The following is a 20,619-nucleotide window of genomic DNA, read 5'->3' on the forward strand; positions in this document are numbered from 1 at the left end:
TCATATCATAAGAAGCCAACAAACAAAGACCTCAAGGACAACACAAGGAAAATTACATGTATTCAATAATTGAAATAAACAAATGATAAATTATTGGAATTTAAAGTGGATAAAAAACAACTTGCCGCAGGTGGGGAACGATCCCACGTCCTCGCATCACGCGTGCGATGCTCTACCAATTGAGCTACCGCGGCGCCGTCTTCCCATCCACTTTCTGGGGTATTTATGTGTTTCTACTACAACTAGCCCTGGTAGTGTTAGCCAGCCGGCGTTGGCGTCTGCTGCCGTATACACACACACGTATATATATATATATATATATATATATATATATATATATATATATATATATATATATATATATATATATATTGTGTGTGTATGTGCGTGTGTGTGCGTGTGTGTGGAAAGGACGGTAATTGAGAGATGCAATGTCGTGGTCTCGCGCATACAGAAGTAAACGGTGATATTTTTCAGATCCTGCATGCATGCGTTGACTATAAGAAAATTGTATCTATATTTAAAAGAATTTCTTGCGGCTTCCGCGTAACCGAAAATGATCATAGGAAATGAAAAGTTATTTCCTAGCATCTCGTAGAAAGAAGGGAGATTGTGGAAGTATGGGAGAAGGTGGCATGGCGGTATCACCTGCGCCACCGGGAAATTTCGGGCATGGTCGCACCGTATGATAAGCTTACTGCCGATTTCAACTGCAGACGAGCTATTTCAGTTTTTTTTTACTTTATGATTTTGTTCGTCGATGACGACATGTACTGCGACGCAACGCGATGTCTCGTTCAGGGCTTCATCCGGCAGTCAAACTTTCTTCGTGGCATTGGGGCGTGTTTGGTGCGTGAACCACGCACAGCCGACGCGGTAGCGCGCACGTGCTTGTTCTGACGCTGTGAGATGAGTCCACACAAGGAAAGTGTTAAGTTACAGGGGCTCCATGTGGTGCAAAATCCAGACAAGGAAAAAAGCCCGTGGAGACGTCAGGTGAGCTTGCTGGCTCATTATTCACCGAGCGTCTGCACGAGACTACGAACGTGTGTTGATATGCCCCTCTCTCTCTGCTACTGTCGGCTTCCGCGTCATGTGAAACAAATTCCGGAGCTGTGTTTGCGTTGAACGGATGACTAACATTCAGAGGATTTTAGGAGGTAAGATATCTTCTTGTTTGTAGCGGCGGTCTCCGAATAAGACATCAAAGGGAATTTGGCGCTGACATTATTCGCCTTGTTCAAATTTGATTAGTTCTGTTAGAAATTACATGATATGTTTACAAGAAATTTACGCCAAGGATGTCATTCAACGCGCTTTTCTAACAAAACGACCTGCTACAAGTTTAGAAGTGTATGCTCTTTCACTCGTATCTCCCTATCTCCGTATTTCACTCGTATTGAAAAGATACGATCTCTCCAGTGCTATTCACAGCGTGTTTACAGGAGGTATTCAGAGACCTGGATTGGGAAGAATTGGGGATAAAAGTTAATGGAGAATACCTTAGTAACTTGCGATTCGCTGATGATATTGCCTTGCTCAGTAACTTACGGGACCAATTGCAATGCACGCTCAATGACCTGGAGAGGCAAAGCAGAAGAGTGGGTCTAAAAAATAATCTGCAGAAAACTAAAGTAATGTTTAACAGTCTCGGAAGAGAACAGCAGCTTACGATAGGTAGCGAGGCACTGTAAGTGGTAAGGGAATACATCTACTTAGGGCAGGTAGTGACGGCGGATCCGGATCATGAGACGGAAATAATCCGAAGAATAAGAATGGGCTGGGGTGCGTTTGGCAGGCATTCTCAAATCATGAACAGCAGGTTGCCACTATCCCTCAAGAGAAAAATGTATAACAGCTGTGTCTTACCAGTACTCACGTATGGGGCAGAAACCTGGAGGCTTACGAAAAGGGTTCTGCTTAAATTGAGGACCACGCAACGAGCTATGGAAAGAAGAATGATGGGTGTAACGTTAAGGGATAAGAAAAGAGCAGATTGGTTGAGCGAACAAACGTGAGTTAATGACACCTTAGTTGAAATCAAGAAAAAGAAATGGGCATGGGCAGAACATGTAATGAGGAGAGAAGATAACCGATGCTCATTAAGGGTTACGGACTGGATTCCAAAGGAAGGGAAGCGTAGCAGGGAGTGGTAGAAAGTTAGGTGGGCGGATGAGATTAAGAAGTTTGCAGGGACAACATGGCCACAATTAGTAAATGACCGGGATAGTTGTAGAAGTATGGGATAGGCCTTTGCCCTGCAGTGAGCGTAACCAGGCCGGTGATGATGATGATGATGATGCTATTTCACTCGAACTAATGACTTAACTAATAAATAAACGGACAATAGCGTGAAGGTTATAAATTTCTTTAATGCTCAGCGCATAAAGCGAATCGGAAAGCGACAATCGAAGCGTACGCATATGCAATAACGTCGATGGCGTAAAATAAATAAAAACATGTGATTGAGCAGCTCTGAATGAGCAACTATATAGTCATTGCTATAATGCGCTACACGACATCTTAATACTTAGGCTGCTATGTAAAACGGAACCGCAGCCTAAAACAAATATTTTGAGGTAATAAAAACTATAGTGTAAACTTGCCGCCTCCCTCCCCTGAAGAAAGAAGAAGAATAAAAAAGACATGTAGGAATTTACAGCTGGTTCTAAAAACGCCGCACTAGAACATTCACTTAAACTGAAACATTAATTTGTTAACGAGAAGCAACCACAAACACAAAGACGAAATAATTGGCGGACCCTTTGCCACTTAATAACACCTAATAAATGGATAATATACTCTTGCGCCCGAAAAAGGTTATCCGTAGTGCCTAAGCCCAACCAACAACGTCACATATTTCGAACGCATGGCGTACGCGGACGGTAGACTTCATAGATCCGTCGGCATCGACAGAGAATGGCAAGCAGCGCCTCCAAACAATAATTTTTTTTCACTATACTTTGGGAGGCTTAAAGGTGCTGGGGGGAGGTGCGGGGGTAGCGCAGTTATCCGGGTCGCCGCTGGATTTAAGGTATTTACTCTCTCAGCTTATCATACGGAAGCGCTGGGGCATTGATTGGGACAATGCCAGGTGAGATATAACTAGGCTCATAGTTTACATAAAGCTTACGTAAAGATAGTTTACACACCATTAAACGCTGTATGAGGGAAACACAGTAATGTGCAGTATTATGCGAAGACATCTCTCCGTCTTTACGCTCAAGTCTCTGTTGCTTATGTCGAAGAGCGGCACTGCTTTTTTCCTTGATGCCCGCACGCGAGCGATGTCGACAGGGGAGACCTACTAGTTCCCTGAAGCTCGAAGGGCTCACGGCAGCATGGCCACGCAGTCGTTGGTGTCTTCCGCCGTTGACCTATACTGCTCGCCTTCTCTTCCCTTCGATATCTTCGTCGAAATCCTAAGGGCTGTTCTGGTCATTTCTCCTGACTACTTTCTACTGTGTAGGAATGATTTAAACGGACGGAAGCGACCAAGCTGGAACTCTATGAGACCCGCATACACCGACTGGGTGTCCATTTAACTCCTGCAATTTCATTTGGTTTCGAGCACCTTATACAACGGGGCTGCAGATGAGTGATGGGAGCCTTACCTTGCGCCTCTACGGCTGTTCACGCCGCAGGCACAGGGTGACTATGCTAATGTTGGAAGTTGAGATAGTTGGGTACTGGCACAATGAAACGTGGTTACAGCAGAAGGCAAGACGAAGACATAGGCTCGAACTGCACCATGCCCGTTCCTCTAGAGTCTTCGTCCTCCCTAGTATACAGTAACCCACGTTTCCTAATGACAGGTTGGATAGGTCGCAGTGAGGGCTACTACTAAATCAGCTTTGTTCTTCTAATTACTATCACAACTGACTGCCAATAAAGTCAGTCAATAAATATACCGCTTGTGTACCCTAAGTTTTCGGCATGGATAAGGTAGCCGCAGCGCCATATACACTAAAATGTGCTCGCGGAAATTAAATGAGCTGAAGTGAACAAGTTTCAGGGCCAGCCCTTTCTTGCGGACATAATGTACAATCTCCACCTAATTTTCAGTGCGCTTTTATTATCCAAAGTAAGATGGCTTTATTTATAAAGCCGCTTTGAAAGATTTTATTGCGATATGTAGCCGTAAATGGCGCGACAATTTCCGGAGTTTACGGTGACGGAATGGTGACGGGGCGGAACGCGAATTGTCACATAACTCACTTTAAAATGCACGAACCTAAGTCATCAGGGCGGCCATATAGAAATTAAAACACCAGCCCTGTGAGTCGGAACAGGTAGTAATACTTTTACCATTGAACAACGCCACCAACCTAGCTAGCGCCACAAATAGTAAGGTTTTATACGTCATGTAGCGAAGCTGGCGGCAGGGCTGTGTTGAATCTAACGCTCATTAACAGCGAAATAAGACATTACAAAAGGTGCAACCGAATGCGCTCTCATAGGACCACTCAGAAATTTTATTTCTGTTGAATTATTACACTATGTCCCTGGAGCTGCCATCTGGAGCGCACGCCAACGAGGCTTCCAATGTGCATCGAGCATTGCGTGTTCGCTGGTCTCCTCACGTTACTTTGTTCACTGGAACTGATTTGGCGTGACGGTCGACAGTCTAAGGCCTTCCACTGTCATCTACTCTTCATAAAAAAATTATCTGGCGAGAAACAATTCGTACGCTGAGCGACAGTTCGCTTCACGCTCGACTTACACCATGAAGCCCGCGCGAAAGCTTTGGTCTTAAGGTTAGAATTACAAAACACTTAATTTGGCCTCAAAAATAAGTTCGTCTAACGGCTTAGAAGAAATGTGGTGCCCGAAACTTCAACCGAGTCGTGTTGGTGTCTCCGTTTAAATCGGTGCACTGCCACTCCATTAATTGAGACGCACCTGCGTGAGCCCGCACGCATCCGATCCGATTGCGACGCTCGAGATCTGCTTGCGGCCTGGCACCTTCCCAGAAAGCAGGGCGACATATCATGTGAACCGAATGCGTGGCCGCCCATCTCAGCACTTCTTCCGTAGCACAGTTTTTCCTAGATAACGGAGAGATCGCTCGAAATTCCGAAGTAAACGGCTGCCTCGACTTCGTCTCTTTTCACTCTAGAGTCACTTATCACTGCAATGGTTAGTTTTTCTCGACTTTTGTATTTCCATCCATATTAAAAACTCGGGACTCGAAATCCTGACAGGAATTTTACCAAGCGCCAAGAGTTTCGTGCCGGGCGCGGTTGGAACTGGCGCTTGTCGCTGCGAGTCTGAAAGTGGGCCCTCCATTGCGACGCGCCGTTCCAACAGAAAGAAGCGTTGCCAGTGCATACGTCCGTTGATGAGTCCGAAGTTTGTCCCCTGGGAAGACGCGGCTGTCTGGACGGTTGCCGACGATGCCGGCCCGAATAATCCAGCGTACACTGTCCGCAGGCACGACGCACTTGCCTGGCAGGAGCGCCACGGCGAGGATTGACTTGGCCCACGACGGCCCGGCGATTTGAAGCTCACCCGCAACATGCACGCCAGGAACGGCGTCGCGCGGATGAGTAAGCAATTCGTTCGGGAGTATCTGCCGCGAAACCTGGTTTTCTTTGTGCACTTGAAAGGCAGCAGTTCATGTTACGATGCCATTTATATAATTGCTTTCAACTCCAGGAAGCAATGTTCGCCATCCCTAGCACAGCTCAACTGAAGGCTATTCTTGCAGCTGACCTCGAAAAGGCTTTTGACGAAATCTATCATGACAGCGCGTTAGAGGAACTTGAAGAAACAAACTGTGGAGCCAGGCTATATAATTGCGTCCGTTGCTTCCTTCAAGGCCGCACACACTGTCCCAGCTCGGGCGACGTCGAATTCCCCAAACTACGACCATCCCGAACGTGGCATTGCACAGGGCTCCGTACTGTCGCGCACTCTTTCAACCTCGCCATGTGCGATGCACATCGAGCACTGGTCACCATCCCAGATTTATGCTACACTAAGTACCGGGTTTTTCAGCGAACACTTTCAAAAATTCTTAAAGGTTGCCCGTGGCAGATAGCATAATTCGCATTCATGAGCTGGTCTATACCCGAAGCGGCGGTCACTACTTGCACAAAAAGATTGAAATGCATAATCGATTAATTAGCAAGAATCAACTAATTACATTTTCAACTAATTGCCTTATGGCCCATATTGCAATTTACAAATCCTAGCCGTGGCGTTCGCAAGGCCTTGGAACGAATTCTCAGGAGAACACCAGTTTCGAAGATATTAATTCCCATATTTTACGGAGAAATGCATTGTCGTTCCAGTTACTTTTGTGCTTGAATGCATAAAACGATGTTTTGTTGAGAGAGTAACTAGAACTAGGGCATAATATGCTGGGGTAACACTTATAACAGTTGTTTTTCATCCCTGCAGGTAATTCAGAACCAATCCATTAGAACTATTACAAGCAGTTAACCCTTTGCTAATGGAAAATCAATGCTGCATGAAAACAACACCCTAACCATTTCAGAACTCACCAAATATAATCTAGGGATGTTATTCTACAAATATACGACTAAGGAACTACCATCCATCTGCTTCTCATCTTGTGACCTCATAGCTAAGAGTAACACTAGATTTACACTACTAAATAGTAATTTCCTTCTCCCTAAAGTACGTACTAACTATGGTAAAAAGACTGCGGAATGTTCCCCGATATCGCTTTACAATACTCTACCACCTATAATTAAAAATGCAAGATGTTTTACCAACTTAATATAGAACTTAAAGCACTCATAATACATGCTTAAGTACGAATAGTGATCGGTTTTCTAATTGTATTGTTTTTTATCCTGTTAAGCTGTTACCAAGCGTAGTTGTTACTCATAAGACATAAACACGTTTCGACGTGACTCTTACCTCTCAGCTGTGCTACTGTTGCTTCAAACATTTTATACCATCACCAGTGTCTTTAACAGGAGGTCCCGAGACAGTCTTCGACTATGGGACTTTCTTGTGTATACCCCTCACGTAATATTTCTGTATTGTATCAACAAAGGAAATGCTGAAATTCTGAAACACAGGTACTCCTTGTGGAGAAGCGGCCCGTGGAGTTTAGACAGACACACTTCCGACCCCAGCCACATGTACCTTCTTCGAGGTTTCACAGAGGGTCACCCTCGCGGCATGCACTGCAGTGAGCGCCCGAACACCTATCATACCCTATGCATATGCCACCGTCCGTTTCCTGCACTACTTTATCCTGCGTTTCTATCCTTAACCCCCAACTCTAGGTGGCTGACTGCGAATACCACACTAGGAGCAAGAATACCTGGCAGCGTGCATCTTATCCGCCATCAAGTACGCTGATCAGGGTAGACTGGACTGAGGCCACCTGCTCATTAATCCGTTGAGCCACAATAGAGGCTCTGTCTCCTGCATCCTGCAGGCTATTAACGTATTACTGCCTATAACGAATTACATTTACTGTCCAGATGACTATCACTACGAGAATTTACTGTACCAGCGGAATTCAGTCCGCTGCAGAAAAAAAAGTATGCGCAAATGGCATCTGCTACCTCCTGTCATTCACCAGCTAGACCAGCTTTCCTTGCAAATTTCATAATCGTTATTATTCTTTGTCTTTACTGATCACATTCCCCTACAACTCAATTTCATTCTGTTGCTCTAACTGACCACCAAATCTGCTTATCAGGGGTGTTGCTGAAATTCCCTGATTTCTCTTAATTATAATACTATATTATTATAGATTATTATGATGCGATTAAACAGCAATCGACTTTATTTTTCCTATGTCGTAAAACATAATACTTATCAGTTGTTAATTAGCACGCCATTCTTTTACTGGAACAACCCCAGTCAAAAGGAGGATCAAGCAAAGTAATGGAGAACAGTTCAAATTGTGGCTTGCAAAGCGTAGTTGGCGAGGGCACGATCCGCGAGTGTTGTAGTGCCTACATTTAATTGACTTGGCGTTGTAGCTGCATTGGCTGCTCGTTTTAATTTGCCACAACCAGTGCACCACAGCTCCGAGAGGGTCGGCGCGGTGCTCATGCAAAGGAAGCGATCTCAGCTCAGCAGCGCAGACCCGTTTTCCCACGCAGCAGCGGAAAAAGAAAATAAAGAAAAAAAAAAAGAAAACGTCTGACGGAAACACGCGTCTCGGGCTATCAAATATCAACCACGGCGCAGGAAGTTCCCGACTCAGACACTCCAAGTCAACTCCGTTCTGCCATCCTTGCTATTTCACTCTCTTTCGTCTATTCCTCCCTGCTCGCAGCCCTACAGGAGGACGGGTTAATAAATAATCTCGTCGTCAATGCCTCCGTGTTTGGCTGGTCGTCACTCTTCGTCTGCCTGGTGAAGAGAGATGAAGTTTCCGAGGCAGCTAATCCTTTAAATTTGAAGCAAGCAGTTGAGTCGGAGGCTTCGTTCTCGCGGATGAGTCACCAGGGTGTGTTCCTTTGTTTAGCGTGCTTGGTCGAGTGGGTCGTCAGTCAGCGAAGCGCTTCATCTATCGCATCGCATCAACCCAGATAACGCGGAACGCATGTGGGTTCGTCACTCGTTGTGTTTTCTCGAAAAGAAATCAAGGCGAGTTGGAAATGTGTCTCACCCCCACATTAACAAACTCTGGCATAGTGCAGGCAGCTATGGGTTGGTGTAGTTTCTCGCACGTATCGCTGGACTATACAGGGTCAATATCGCTCTCTAAAAGCGCACTATAGTCTGAACGCGGCGACTTGGTTTGGTTTAGTCTCTCTCTACTATTGGAGCGTACCAACCGACTCATGAGAGTAATTTATAGAATGCCGGATCTCGATGAATGGTGTCGTAAGCATTGCACAAAATTGTAAAACATGAGCTAGTGCTTTGCACTTGAATGCGAAACCACTGCGCGTACTGTTGATAAAGACAGATGCCGCGTATTTCTTTTTCTTTTGCGACTGCTTGTCAAAGAGCAACATTAATAATTTACTACTTTCCGCGAGAGCTCACGTTCTCCTGAAAAGTTTCACTTACGACTAACCCTCCTGAATTCAGAAATGCATGTTAACTTGCAGCCCACGCTCGGCTTGTTCCATATTACGGATGTGATGAACGTGCCCAATATGCTCGTTGCATTTCCTTGGGCGCGTTCACTTCAAGCGTCCACTTGACAAAGTGAAGCATGGGCTTCAAGTGCAGGTGCATTTCGGTATAAGGAGGTAATACAGGCGAAACCTAATTTCTTATCTCTGTTTCCATAATTCGACCTTATCGCAATAAGAATTTTACCCGCAGGCACTCTACGCACAGTTTCATTTTCGAGAGAAGAGCGGCTGCTTTCCTGGTTGGCAACACAGCGTAGCGGAAGCTAAACCAAGCGCCGAGGCACGTGCTGTCCGTGGAATGAGATAAAGGCAATCAGGGCGAAAAAGGAAGTTGAGTGCAAGAGACAAGTTTGGGAAAGAGATAGCAGACTTGCGTCGGCACGAGAAGAAGCGTTTGGCAGAAGGCAACATGCTCTTGAGGTTGGTCCCGCTACTCTTGAGGTACGTCGCACTTATGGTGCATCCATCTGAAGTGAGCGTATTTCTGTAAAGCATAGAGCCCATACGGCTGCAACACGGCTAACTGAAGCAGCCGTAACATAAACGTATCCTGTATGTCTTTTGTTTGAATCCTACGCAATCTTTCATCGTTGCTGTATAGCGCCTGCTTCTATTAACTTGCGTGAGGAATGCGCATCTCGACTCCAACTGCAGAATAAGATAATTCGTCTTTGTAAGTTCTTGTGCAAAGTGGAAGGTAGATTATTCTATTGATTGCTTTTGTTCTACGCCCGGAGGTTGCATGTGCGGTATACGAGAGACGTCCTAGAGAAGGAATCCGGATTGATTTCTGCTATTTGTGGTTCTTAAAGTGCACCGAAATCTCAGTGTGCGAGCATCTTTCATTTATTGTCCTTTGTCATGCAGTCACCGCAGTATTTTCGTTCTTGCATTCAGTAACAGAATGGGCCGTAGCCTGCTACATACTATGAATGGCAACAGGTGGGGGGGGGGGGGTAACAACAAACAACAAACGAACCAACGAGGTTATCAATCGCAACGTTACTGATTTATAATGCTTCGGACAATATTCTCGCCGGCAGTCTCCGCGCTTGAGATAAAAGTCCTAAAGTAGCAAACAAAAAATATTTTTACGCCTATAAATGGTACAAAAATATGTAATTTAAAGTGTTCCTACAAATAAGTTCGAACATTGTTTGTGTTTTATTGGCGAAACCCACTCTGCAATGGTATTCCCAAATCCCACAATTTCAAAATTTGGAAGTTTGCGTGACATTATGGGATCACGCTTGGGTATTCTCGCGCTAATACGATACCAATGCGTTGCAGAGTGCTTACGCTGCGCCTCAAAACTGTCACTGCAGTATATAGACTGGCCTCGGCTCATGACAGGTGTTGCAAGTCGCGCCGTGACACGTTTAGAAGCACAGAAGTTTTGGGCCGCTCAGTCTTTCTTACGTCAAGTTTAAATTTCTCCGAATTATCAAACAAAATGCAAAACGAACTCTTCAGCTATTTTTGAATCAGCTATCGTGCAGAATATCTTACATCTTTTATTTTACATATCTTACACATTTTTTAACCTATAATGGAAATATTTAGAACCTGTTCATTTCGACGCCATGACAAGTCTCAATATTAGGTATCCATGATCCTCAGTTCATGACTGATTGGAGAACGTGCAACTGCAAGGCTTAGGAAATGATAGGCTTATTAGAAGGGACCACAATGGTTGTCTCATTGAATTCACGCCTTATTACTTGGCATGAGGCACGTGCTCGTGCAACAGTTTGCAGAAAGCAAAATAGAAGCCTCACTTTCAAAAAACAGGCGGTAGTATACGTCTAGCACTATCGTTCGTGCTCGAATGAGATCTTGGTATGGCCGCATGAGCATACAACTGGGAATAAACAATTGATTTCTTATCTCGTTTGCAATTCGAACACTGTTAGGGGATAAGATAATGTGGCAATTTCTCCGCGCAAGTAGCCTCCTTTATCGCGAACGATAGCTGCGGACTCTCCAAGAATCCTCTCTGGTCGCTACAAATACTCGTGATCTGCACGATGACTTTCTGTCAGCTGCGGCACTAAATACGTTGTCCACAGAAGCACTTCTCACAGTTCGCAGAACAAACGGGCTGTCGTGAAATTATCGTTTCTTCGGTGTGAACACCAAAATGCTATTCCCAGCACGGTCTTATATTTAACTGCTTCATGAACAAACACGTGCAGCACTACTCTACAGATAAAATGAGCGGAAAAGAGAAGTGATAACCTGTAAAAGAAGTGAAAACCCGTAAAAACAAATTTTATGGTTAATATTTGCAAACAAAGCTCGTTCTTAGTACATGAAAATTTGGAATGAAATCGACGTAGAAGATAAGTAGCTTCAAACTCAGTAGTTCATACAACCGGCACATATTTCTCGTGCAAGCGGGTTTCCACACCGAATTACTACTTTTGTGTAGCTATTGCATTATTATGGCGATAGACATTATACGGTCGCTCGAGGCGCATTCACGTCATTGACATCACCGTCGCCGATGTGCTGTCCCGCTGTCGACTGCACATGCTTGGCCCCAGCGCATGAGGGTTAGAAAGCGTCCAGTGACGCTGCCGGGCTAGTATGAGTGTTATGTGCACCCATGTACTATATTTATTTATTTTCACATACTGTCAATCCCTCATGGGATTATAACAGGAAGGGCAAGTACATATGGTAGTATTTGCGAACAAAGGATATAAATAGATTATATAATCATAAGTGTGTTATTGCAAAGGTTTTGGTATCACTAAACAAAAGAATTAAGTAGTTCATCACAAATTCAATATTTGGATACAATATGTTCACTATAGCAATGTTCACTATAGCATTTCTGCTTAGCTGCTAAGGGTAGACTTGCCTGAGCAGTAAACGTATGAAAATAATGAAAAGTACAGCACCGCTCACACACACAACAAGTAAGAAAGAAAAGAGAAACAATGAGCGACAACTAATTATTCTGGCGCGTTTGTCAATTTTTGTCATCTACAGTGTTGCGTGCTGTCAAGCCCACACTTTTTCATGGAACGCATTCGGTGACTCAAGCCAGGCAAGAAATTTCACCGGTAAGAGCACGAACGAAAAAAAAAATTGGCGTTTTTAGTCTTATCAAATCCGCATTGCTCAAGCGCTGCGATTACCGCACATACCAGGTGCTGATCGCCAGGCTGTCTTGTACAGTACAGCCGACGCAGGCGCACTTGAAAGCTGAATGATGCCGTAACGGTAGGGTTAACTGTCCCATAACTGTTACCGCTGATGGTATAGCGTTTTCTTGTATCTTAATGGACAGTTCTAAAGTAGTGCACCGAAAATGTTTGAGCACAGTAGAACAAAACCGCCCACTAAGAAACATTCTGTAAGTTCATTCTGTAAGCTGATCAGTCTTAGGAACTCTATGAATCTTCACTCGTGCAGAATTGTAATAGGTTATAGTGTTAGCGCGGTTAGGGACGTGTCATCCCTAAATGTAAAAACGGAAGCACGCCGCTGTCACCTATATTTTCTCGTAGCACCTGCTCATGAGGTCACAAATTTTGGTAGCCGCTGGCGGGGTTAATTAGGTGCTTATCAATGAAAAAGAAGCTTCTTTAATTTTAAAGCAAACAAATACTCAGCCTGGCAACATCAATGAGCTTTTATATCCGAGAAAATGGCCGAAATACGAGAAAATGTGGCGAAATACCTGATGTCACAGTGATGCTATGAAATTCGCAGTTACTTTGCAAAATCCGAGAACGGAAGTTTCGTCATTAGTTTTTAGTTTCTATGCTACTTCCTTACCCCGAAATAAAACAAACATATCAGAATAAGTACCAGAGATTTACCAATTGAGCTTCAAGGTAAGCTAAACACTAATTGTGGCTGCATTCTTCGTAGGATACAATGAGCAATGCCAACTGGCAAGCATAGCGGATCGCTTCGACTGCTATCCAGAGCCTGGATCGTCACAGAAGGGTTGTGAGGCCCGAGGTTGCTGCTGGGGCGCGCTAGGTGACGCCTCCCCAGATGGACAACCTAACATTCCCTACTGCTACTACCCCACCGACTATCAGGGATACGTGCTCGATGGCTTAGACCACTTTCCGGATCGCATCTCCGCGAAGCTCCGCAGGATAATTCCTTCGGGCATCGACAAGGACGTGCAGTCTGTGGCAGTGAACATTGTCTTCTACGAGAACGACACAGCCAGGATAACGGTGAGCGAATTTCGGCATCAAACGGTACCCAGTCGTGTCTCGACGTGGAAGATTCGCATGCAAAATCACCCATGGACGAAAACGCTGTATGCCTCCAATATTTTGAAGGACAAAACAGAAGCCCAGCTTATAAATTCCACGCGTTAACGCCCGAGATGGCTAAAGACACTGTTTGAGCTTCGTAAGTTTCACATGAGCGTCATGAATGTTTCACTGGATGTCCTTGATAAATAGGTGTGTGTAGACACGCAGGGGTCATGAAATGCGCAAATAAACTTAACTCGCTATAATATCCACAGTAATTCGGAATTGGAGCTTAGCGGACCTTAGCGGACCTTAGCGGACCTTAGCGGAGTGATGGTAATAAAGCTGGTGAAAGTTGAACGAGTGCTCGAAAGTTGAACGAGTGCTCGTTTGCTTAGGATGCTCACACAGATGAATGGATTAATGGATGGATGCTATAAGCGTCCCCTTTGAAACTGGGCGATGGGTTGCACCACCAAGCTTTTCTTCTTATTCTGCCTGATGTCTTACCTATCATGTTTTTTTTAACAGGCACGCAGACTTGCATAGCTGCAAGCGCCACTGGCGCAAAATATCACGAAAACGTTACTGCTGTTCTTCAAGCCGACCGGTATGGTATGGTATGGAGAACTTTATTGGGTCCTGAAGGTCAACCATACGTTGACGCGGGCCGCTCCCACGTTGGGACTGTCAGGCCGAGCCCTTCAGCCACATCGCGGGCCTTCTGGACTGCCCGTAATTGGTCAGAGAGTGATTCACTGTGTAGCATTTGCCGCCACCATTCTTGTTCCTTGTCACGGTCTGTGAAGACCGCGGGGCACTGCCAAAGCATGTGGTCAAGAGTAATGATGCCATTGCACTTATTACAGTTGGTTTGAATTTCCTTCTCCGGATAGATCCTGTTAATAAAATATGGACTTGGGTATGTTCTTGTCTGTAGCAAACGTAATGTGACCGCTTGGGCTCTGCAAAGCTTACCGTGTGGCAATGGGTATTCCCTTCTGCTTAAATAATAATGCTTCGTGATTTCGTTATATGTTAATAATCGATCCCTGTGTTCCCCGGGTGAAGTGTAAGTTGCTCGGTCTTGAAGAGCACGGCTAGAAAGTCCTCGTGCTGCTTCATTTGCCACCTCATTGAAATTTCTCCGAGCTCCGTCCACCACCCCCAGATGTGCAGGAAACCAGCGGATTTCGATCCTCTCACTCTTGACCTTCTCTAATAATTTTGTTGCTATCCGTGTCACATATCCGTTGGTAAAGTTGCGTATGGCTGTTCTAGAGTCGCTGTAAATATGTGTCCACCGATTAGCCCGGATGGCTAAGGCGATTGCTACTTGTTCTGCTACTGTGGGGTCCTTGGTATAGACGGTGATGGCATCCTGTATGTTACCTTGAGTGTCTACGACAACGGAGGTATACGCATCCTTATTTTTAACCCACGCAGCGTCAACGAACACCGCCTGCTGCTTATGTTGATCTATGTCTTGAAGGAGTGCCTTCGCCCTTGCCTTCCGTCTCTCGAGGTTATGTGTCGGGTGCATGTTCTTAGGGAACGGGGTCGTCTTTATTGTTTCTCGTAGTCCCGCTAATAATTCTCCTTCGTTGGTGTGGTTGTTAATTTCTACGCCAATTTCTTCAAGTAGCGCCCTCCCAGGGCGTGTCCCCATTAGTCTCTCCTGGTGGGCCACCTGTTGAGCCTCAGCTATCTCCTCTAGTGTGTTATGCAGCCCTAGGCGCAATAAGCTATCATTGGCCGTGCTGATGGGAAGTCCTAGTGCAGTCTTTATAAGTCGTCTGATTAAAGCGTTTAGCTTGTTCTTATCAGCCTGTGTCCATTGTAGCATGCCAGCCACGTACGAGAAGTGGCAGAAGGCGAATGCATGTACCAATCTTATGGCACTGTCTTCTCCTAGCCCCTTATGCTTGTTGGTAACTCTACGCAGAAGCCTAATGACTTCTTCTGACTTGTTAGAGATGTATTCTATCATCCTGCAATTAGATCCGTTCGCTTGCAGGAGAAGTCCTAACACTCTAATAGTCTCCACCTGCCTGATTGGTTCTCCGTTCTTGGCGCATATGTCAATGCGGGGTTCTTCCTCTGGGATATATCCGTTCGGCCTGCGCCCACGCTTACTGCTCCGTAATACCAATAGTTCTGATTTTTTAGCAGAGCAGTTCAGTCCCATACCCTCAAGTGTTGTTTCTACCACATAAATGCTTTCCTGTAGTTTGATCTCTGTTTGTCCCATATTACCTTCGGCACTCCAGATTGTTACATCATCTGCATATATAGCAAAGTGGATACCCTCAATCTGCGCGAGACCTCGAGCCACTTTTGACATTGCCAAATTAAATAACATGGGAGATAGGACAGACCCTTGTGGTGTCCCACGATTCCCAAGTTCCAGGGTTGTCGATTGGAGTTCGCCTAACCTGAGACAAGCAGAACGGCCACCGAGAAAGGCTTTGACTATATTGTGCAATCGCTTACCCAATCCCATCTCCGAGAGGATATCCAATATGGCCCTGTGCTTGATGCGATCAAAGGCCTTTTCTACATCTAGGCCTAGAAGAGCTCTCGTATGTAGCGGGCTAGCAAGAATAAGGTGATGCTTGATTAAAAGCATTGCATCTTGAGTCGAAAGTCCAGGATGGAAACCGATCAGGTTATGCGGAAGAATATTTCTGTTTTCTACATACTTAGTCAGTCTATTGAGTATGACATGCTCCATGGTTTTGCCCAGACATGATGTTAATGATATGGGTCTTAGGTTATCTAGATTGAGTTGCTTGCCTGGTTTGGGAATAAGAATTGTGTTAGCAATTCTCCATTCCTTCGGATAATCACCGTTTTTCCAGAGTTCGTTGAAATACTCTGTTAAATATTTTATGGAATGATCGTGCAAATTTTTCAACAGCCTATTGGAAATGCCATCTGGACCGGCAGCAGATCTACTGTTGAGGTCGTACAGGGCTGCACGAACTTCGCTTTCTGTGAAGTCTTGATCCATAGGCTCACAGTCTTCCCCTGTATATTCAGGCAGGTCTGTACTCTCATCGCTATCCTTAAGTGGTAAATACCTAGCTGCGAGCCGATCCAGAATGGCCTCCTCCGTTGTGTCCTGACTCTCACGATGGACGAGTCGTGCTACTGCTGTTCTCCTATTAGATTTCGTGTCGTTCTCATGAAGCAAATGTCTAAGTAAGTTCCAATTCCCACCACGTCTGATTCGACCATCTATGGAATTACAAAGCTCATCCCATTGTTGTTTCTGTAAATTTCTGGAGTGTTCTTCAATCTCCCTATTCAACAATGCTATGCGCTTCCTGAGTCTCCTGTTCAGCCGTTGCGTTTTCCATCTATTTAACATAGATTGTTTCGCTTCAATCAAGTGCGCCAGCCTACTGTCCATGATTTCGATATCCTCCTCTGTGGTAATATCCTTCGTTGCCGCCTTTACATCTTCCCTGAGCTGAGTGGTCCAAGTTTGGAGTGTTTTCTTTTGTCCTTCCTCTGTCTCAGCTCTGCTTTTCCTTGCTTTCCGAAAAAGATCCCAGTCAATGTAGTTAAAGTGCTTTATCTCATTACTTGGTGTTTCCAATAGTATTTGTAATATGTAATGATCACTACCCAGGTCAATATTGGAGTTATTCCAGCCAGTGTTCGCTAAGTTTGATACAAAAGCTATCTTCCTTAATGATCTCCACGTTAATCTTGACAACAACGTTCAAAACGATGCAATCTTTCTAGACTACTCTAAAGCTTTTGACACAGTGCCTCATAACCGCTTGCTAATAAAATTATCTAGATTGAGCTTGGATCCTCTTGTAGTACAATGGATAAAAGAATTCCTTACTAATCATTCCCAGTTCGTCTTTGTCAATAACGTCTCCTCCGAACCCCTCCCTGTCACTTCAGGTGTCCCTCAAGGCTCAGTCTTAGGACCGCTTCTTTTCCTAATATACATTAACGATCTTCCGCTGCATGTATCTTGTCCTATTCGTATCTTCGCTGACGACTGTGTGATTTATCGTACTGTGACTAACATCTCTGACCAAGCATCTCTCCAGAATGACCTTAATAACGTGCAGGAATGGTGCAACCGTTGGCAAATGGCCTTGAACCCTAACAAGTGCAAATTTATTTCAATTTCCCGCCGTCGTAATCCTTATCTGTCTACTTACACAATTGCAAACGTCCCACTAGAATCAGTTCTAACCTATAAGTACTTAGGCGTAACCCTGTCCCACGACCTTTCCTGGAATGCGCATGCTACTAACGTAATCTCGTCAGCAAACAAGTCCCTTGGGTTCATGAGGCGTCATCTTCGTCATGCTCCACAGCACGTCAAACTACTCGCATACAAATCATTTGTCAGGCCACAACTGGAATATGCCGCCGCCATCTGGAACCCTCATCAAACATATATCATCAATGCACTCGAGTCGGTTCAGAATCGTGCGACTAGATTCATCCATTCTTCATATTCATATAACATCAGCGTTTCACACTTAAAGGCACAATCTAGCTTGGCATCTCTTGCTTTTCGTCGTCGCATCGCCACGCTCTCTCTTTATCACAAATTTTTTTACAGCTCACTAAGCCGCCCGCCTTACGTCACGCCATCATCTTCACGCATGTCACAGCGCACCAGCCATCAACTCCAAGTTTCTCGTCCTCGAACACGAACTGTCACTTTTCAATCATCATTTTTTCCTCGAGCTGCCAAGGACTGGAACGACCTACCCATTAATGTCGCTGCCATCACATGTCATTCACAATTTCTAGAAACTGTTGAAACTTGTATTTCAATGTAACACCTGCCTTTTCCTATGTTCACATGTTAACCACCCCTTATGTAATACCCCGAACGGGGTCTTTAAGGTAATAAAATGAAATGAAATGAAATGAAAAGTAAGGTCTGGGGTGGAGTCCCTGCATGTAGATGTACCACACCTAGTGGGATAAGCTGGGTCTGTGATGAGGGAGAGATTAAGATCTGTAGCTAGGTGCCAGAGTCCATCCCCTTTCTTAGTATTCCAACGATATCCCCAGGTTTGATGTGGGGCGTTGAAATCCCCTCCAATAATGAGTGGAGCGTGCTTAGTAACAGCCATAGTCTTATTAAGAAGTGCCCTGAAACTCTGTTTCATGTCGCTAGGGCTGCTATAAACATTAAGACAAAAGAGGCTTTGCGGTTTGCTTCTATTTCTTTTCAAAATTATTTCCACTAGTAAGTATTCTAATTTGTTTAGTCCAAGGCGCAAATCATGTTCTATGTAAGGTATTTTCTTATCTACGAGCGTGGCTAGCCCCCTACCCGGCTCTTTGCCCCTGCATGTCGCTTTGTATCCGGATAGGCTGATCTCATCCGCCAAGGTTTCCTGCAGCATAATTATTTTCGGTTTGTCTGGAGAGGTTTTTATTAACTGCATAAGAGGTGCTTTTTTGTGATAAAATCCTCGGCAATTCCATTGCCACACGGTAAAGCTCCCCCTGCTAGCCATTGCTTATAGAACCCGCCTTACTGCTACCCGCTAGAGTACGCTTCGTAGAACCCCCCGACACGCCAGGGAGCGATCTGACGCTTTCTGCTTCTGAGGGTAGGTATTCGTCGTCATCGCCCTGTGCTTCTACTTTGGTGAGCCTCTTTTCAGCCGTCAGTCTCCATTTCCATAACTTATCAACTTTGAAGGTAGTTTTATCTATGGCATCTCTAAGTTGTTTAATCGCCTCCTTGATCTCTTCCAAAGCAGAGCACACTGTCGTTTCTACTGGGCTTATTGCCCGCTTCTTTGGAGCTGGTGTGTTTTCTTCATCCTGGCTGTTGTCATTATTCACCGGTTTGGCTATTGCTACTTTTGTGGAGTTAGTCTGCGAGTTCTTGCGAAGTTCTACAACCTGCTTAGTAAGTTCTTCATTTGCCTTTCTCAGATACGTTACTTCTTTAATTAGCTGTTCTAACCTGGCATCATTATCTCCGACCAGCCGCTCCGCACCGCTCTCCGCAGCCCTCACAGTACCTTTCACTTTGTCGGCCCAGGTTGTTCCAGATGTCGTCTTGTCGCCAGGCGTCTGCCCTCCTCCTTCGAAGCGCACCTGCACTTCGCGTGATCTGGAGCGGCTTCTGCCCTTCAACGGCGAGCGGCGTCTTGACCGTGTGGGGCTCCTTGAGCACGTGCGCCCCCTGGTGCCCCTTTGGGCATCCCATTGCAGTTGTGCTGATGCCGCCTCCGATGCAGATCTGTTGCGTTCTCGTCGTCGAACTCGTACCACGTATGGAATTTGGTACCGCTGTCGGCAAGTCTTGTCCCCAGTTGGGTGGTCCCCTCCACAGAATTTGCACTTAGGCACACACATGTGATTGTCCTCCGGGTTTTGAGTTCCACATCCTCTGCACTGTACCACGTCCGGTGTTGGACATACATCTGATCGATGTCCAATCTTTCCGCAGGCATAGCAGACATCAAACTGCTTCCTATACAGGTAGCACTTGACGAGGGTCGACCCGTATCTTACATAATTGGGTACCTTGAGCCCATCAAACAGAACAATAACCGAACCCGTGGATTTAATACGTTTGGCTGCCAATGCCAGTGGGTTAAAGTCATGCACAATGTTCTTCGTTATAGAATGTGCACCTCCACATGCATGCGCGCGCAGCAAGTGTTCGCTTTCCCTCTTCTTTCACTCCCACCGCTCCTTTATCCCTTTCTCCTTGTGCAGGGTTTACCGGACGAGCGTCTGATTAACCCTAACAACCTATCCTTTCTTTCTTGCTCTCTCTTCCCGGCCTGCATTACTTTCGAAATAAGCGTCGACGAAACGTGACCCAGACAGATTGCCCTTCTACGCATCACTTTCCCACATAGCCTTCGATACGTTATGCAAGAAAATCTACGTAGAACGCCAAAATGTTTCGTTTCAGATACGGGTGCATAAAAAAGTTACATTCACTTTAGCATATACTAAAAAGGATGAATGCGAAAGCCTGCGCGCTTTCTTACTTGACAATTACTTGACATTCTCATTCGAATGCGTTGTACTTCCTATTACTTGTTGGTTAACTCTATCTCAATTTAACTGTGCCATAATAACTTTCGTCTTAATTAACACCAAAGGTCAAGGTTGAGTCCCACCAATGGTCATGGGTCCGACCATCAATAGCGGCACCATAAATTTTGGTACCATTGAATTTTGGTCTCACCAGAGGTCAAGGGTCCGACTCCCACCAAAGGTCGTGGCTTCGAGTGCCTTAATTAATTAACATTGTCTTAATTTAAACCAAAGGTCATGGATTC

At 45.1% G+C, this 20,619-nt stretch overlaps 1 protein-coding gene and 1 non-coding gene across 2 annotated transcripts in view; one reads left to right on the forward strand and one right to left on the reverse strand.

Moving 5' to 3' along the window:
- Positions 1-122: 122 nt before the first annotated feature.
- Positions 123-194, reverse strand: TRNAT-CGU (transfer RNA threonine (anticodon CGU)). Its single transcript has one exon. It is a non-coding gene; the product is annotated as a tRNA-Thr (tRNA).
- Positions 195-9,429: 9,235 nt separating this feature from the next.
- LOC142578881 (lysosomal alpha-glucosidase-like) overlaps positions 9,430-20,619 on the forward strand; it is a 47,721-nt gene continuing 36,531 nt past the window's right edge. Inside the window, exons 1-3 of the mRNA XM_075688552.1 lie at positions 9,430-9,527; positions 12,084-12,157; positions 12,972-13,291. Of these exons, the coding sequence (XP_075544667.1) occupies positions 9,496-9,527; positions 12,084-12,157; positions 12,972-13,291 (426 nt within the window). The 5' untranslated portion in view covers positions 9,430-9,495. The remainder of the gene's footprint in view (positions 9,528-12,083; positions 12,158-12,971; positions 13,292-20,619) is intronic.

The sequence above is a fragment of the Dermacentor variabilis genome, chromosome 4 (assembly GCF_050947875.1).
Source record: "Dermacentor variabilis isolate Ectoservices chromosome 4, ASM5094787v1, whole genome shotgun sequence".
Classification (NCBI taxonomy): Eukaryota; Metazoa; Arthropoda; class Arachnida; order Ixodida; family Ixodidae; genus Dermacentor; species Dermacentor variabilis.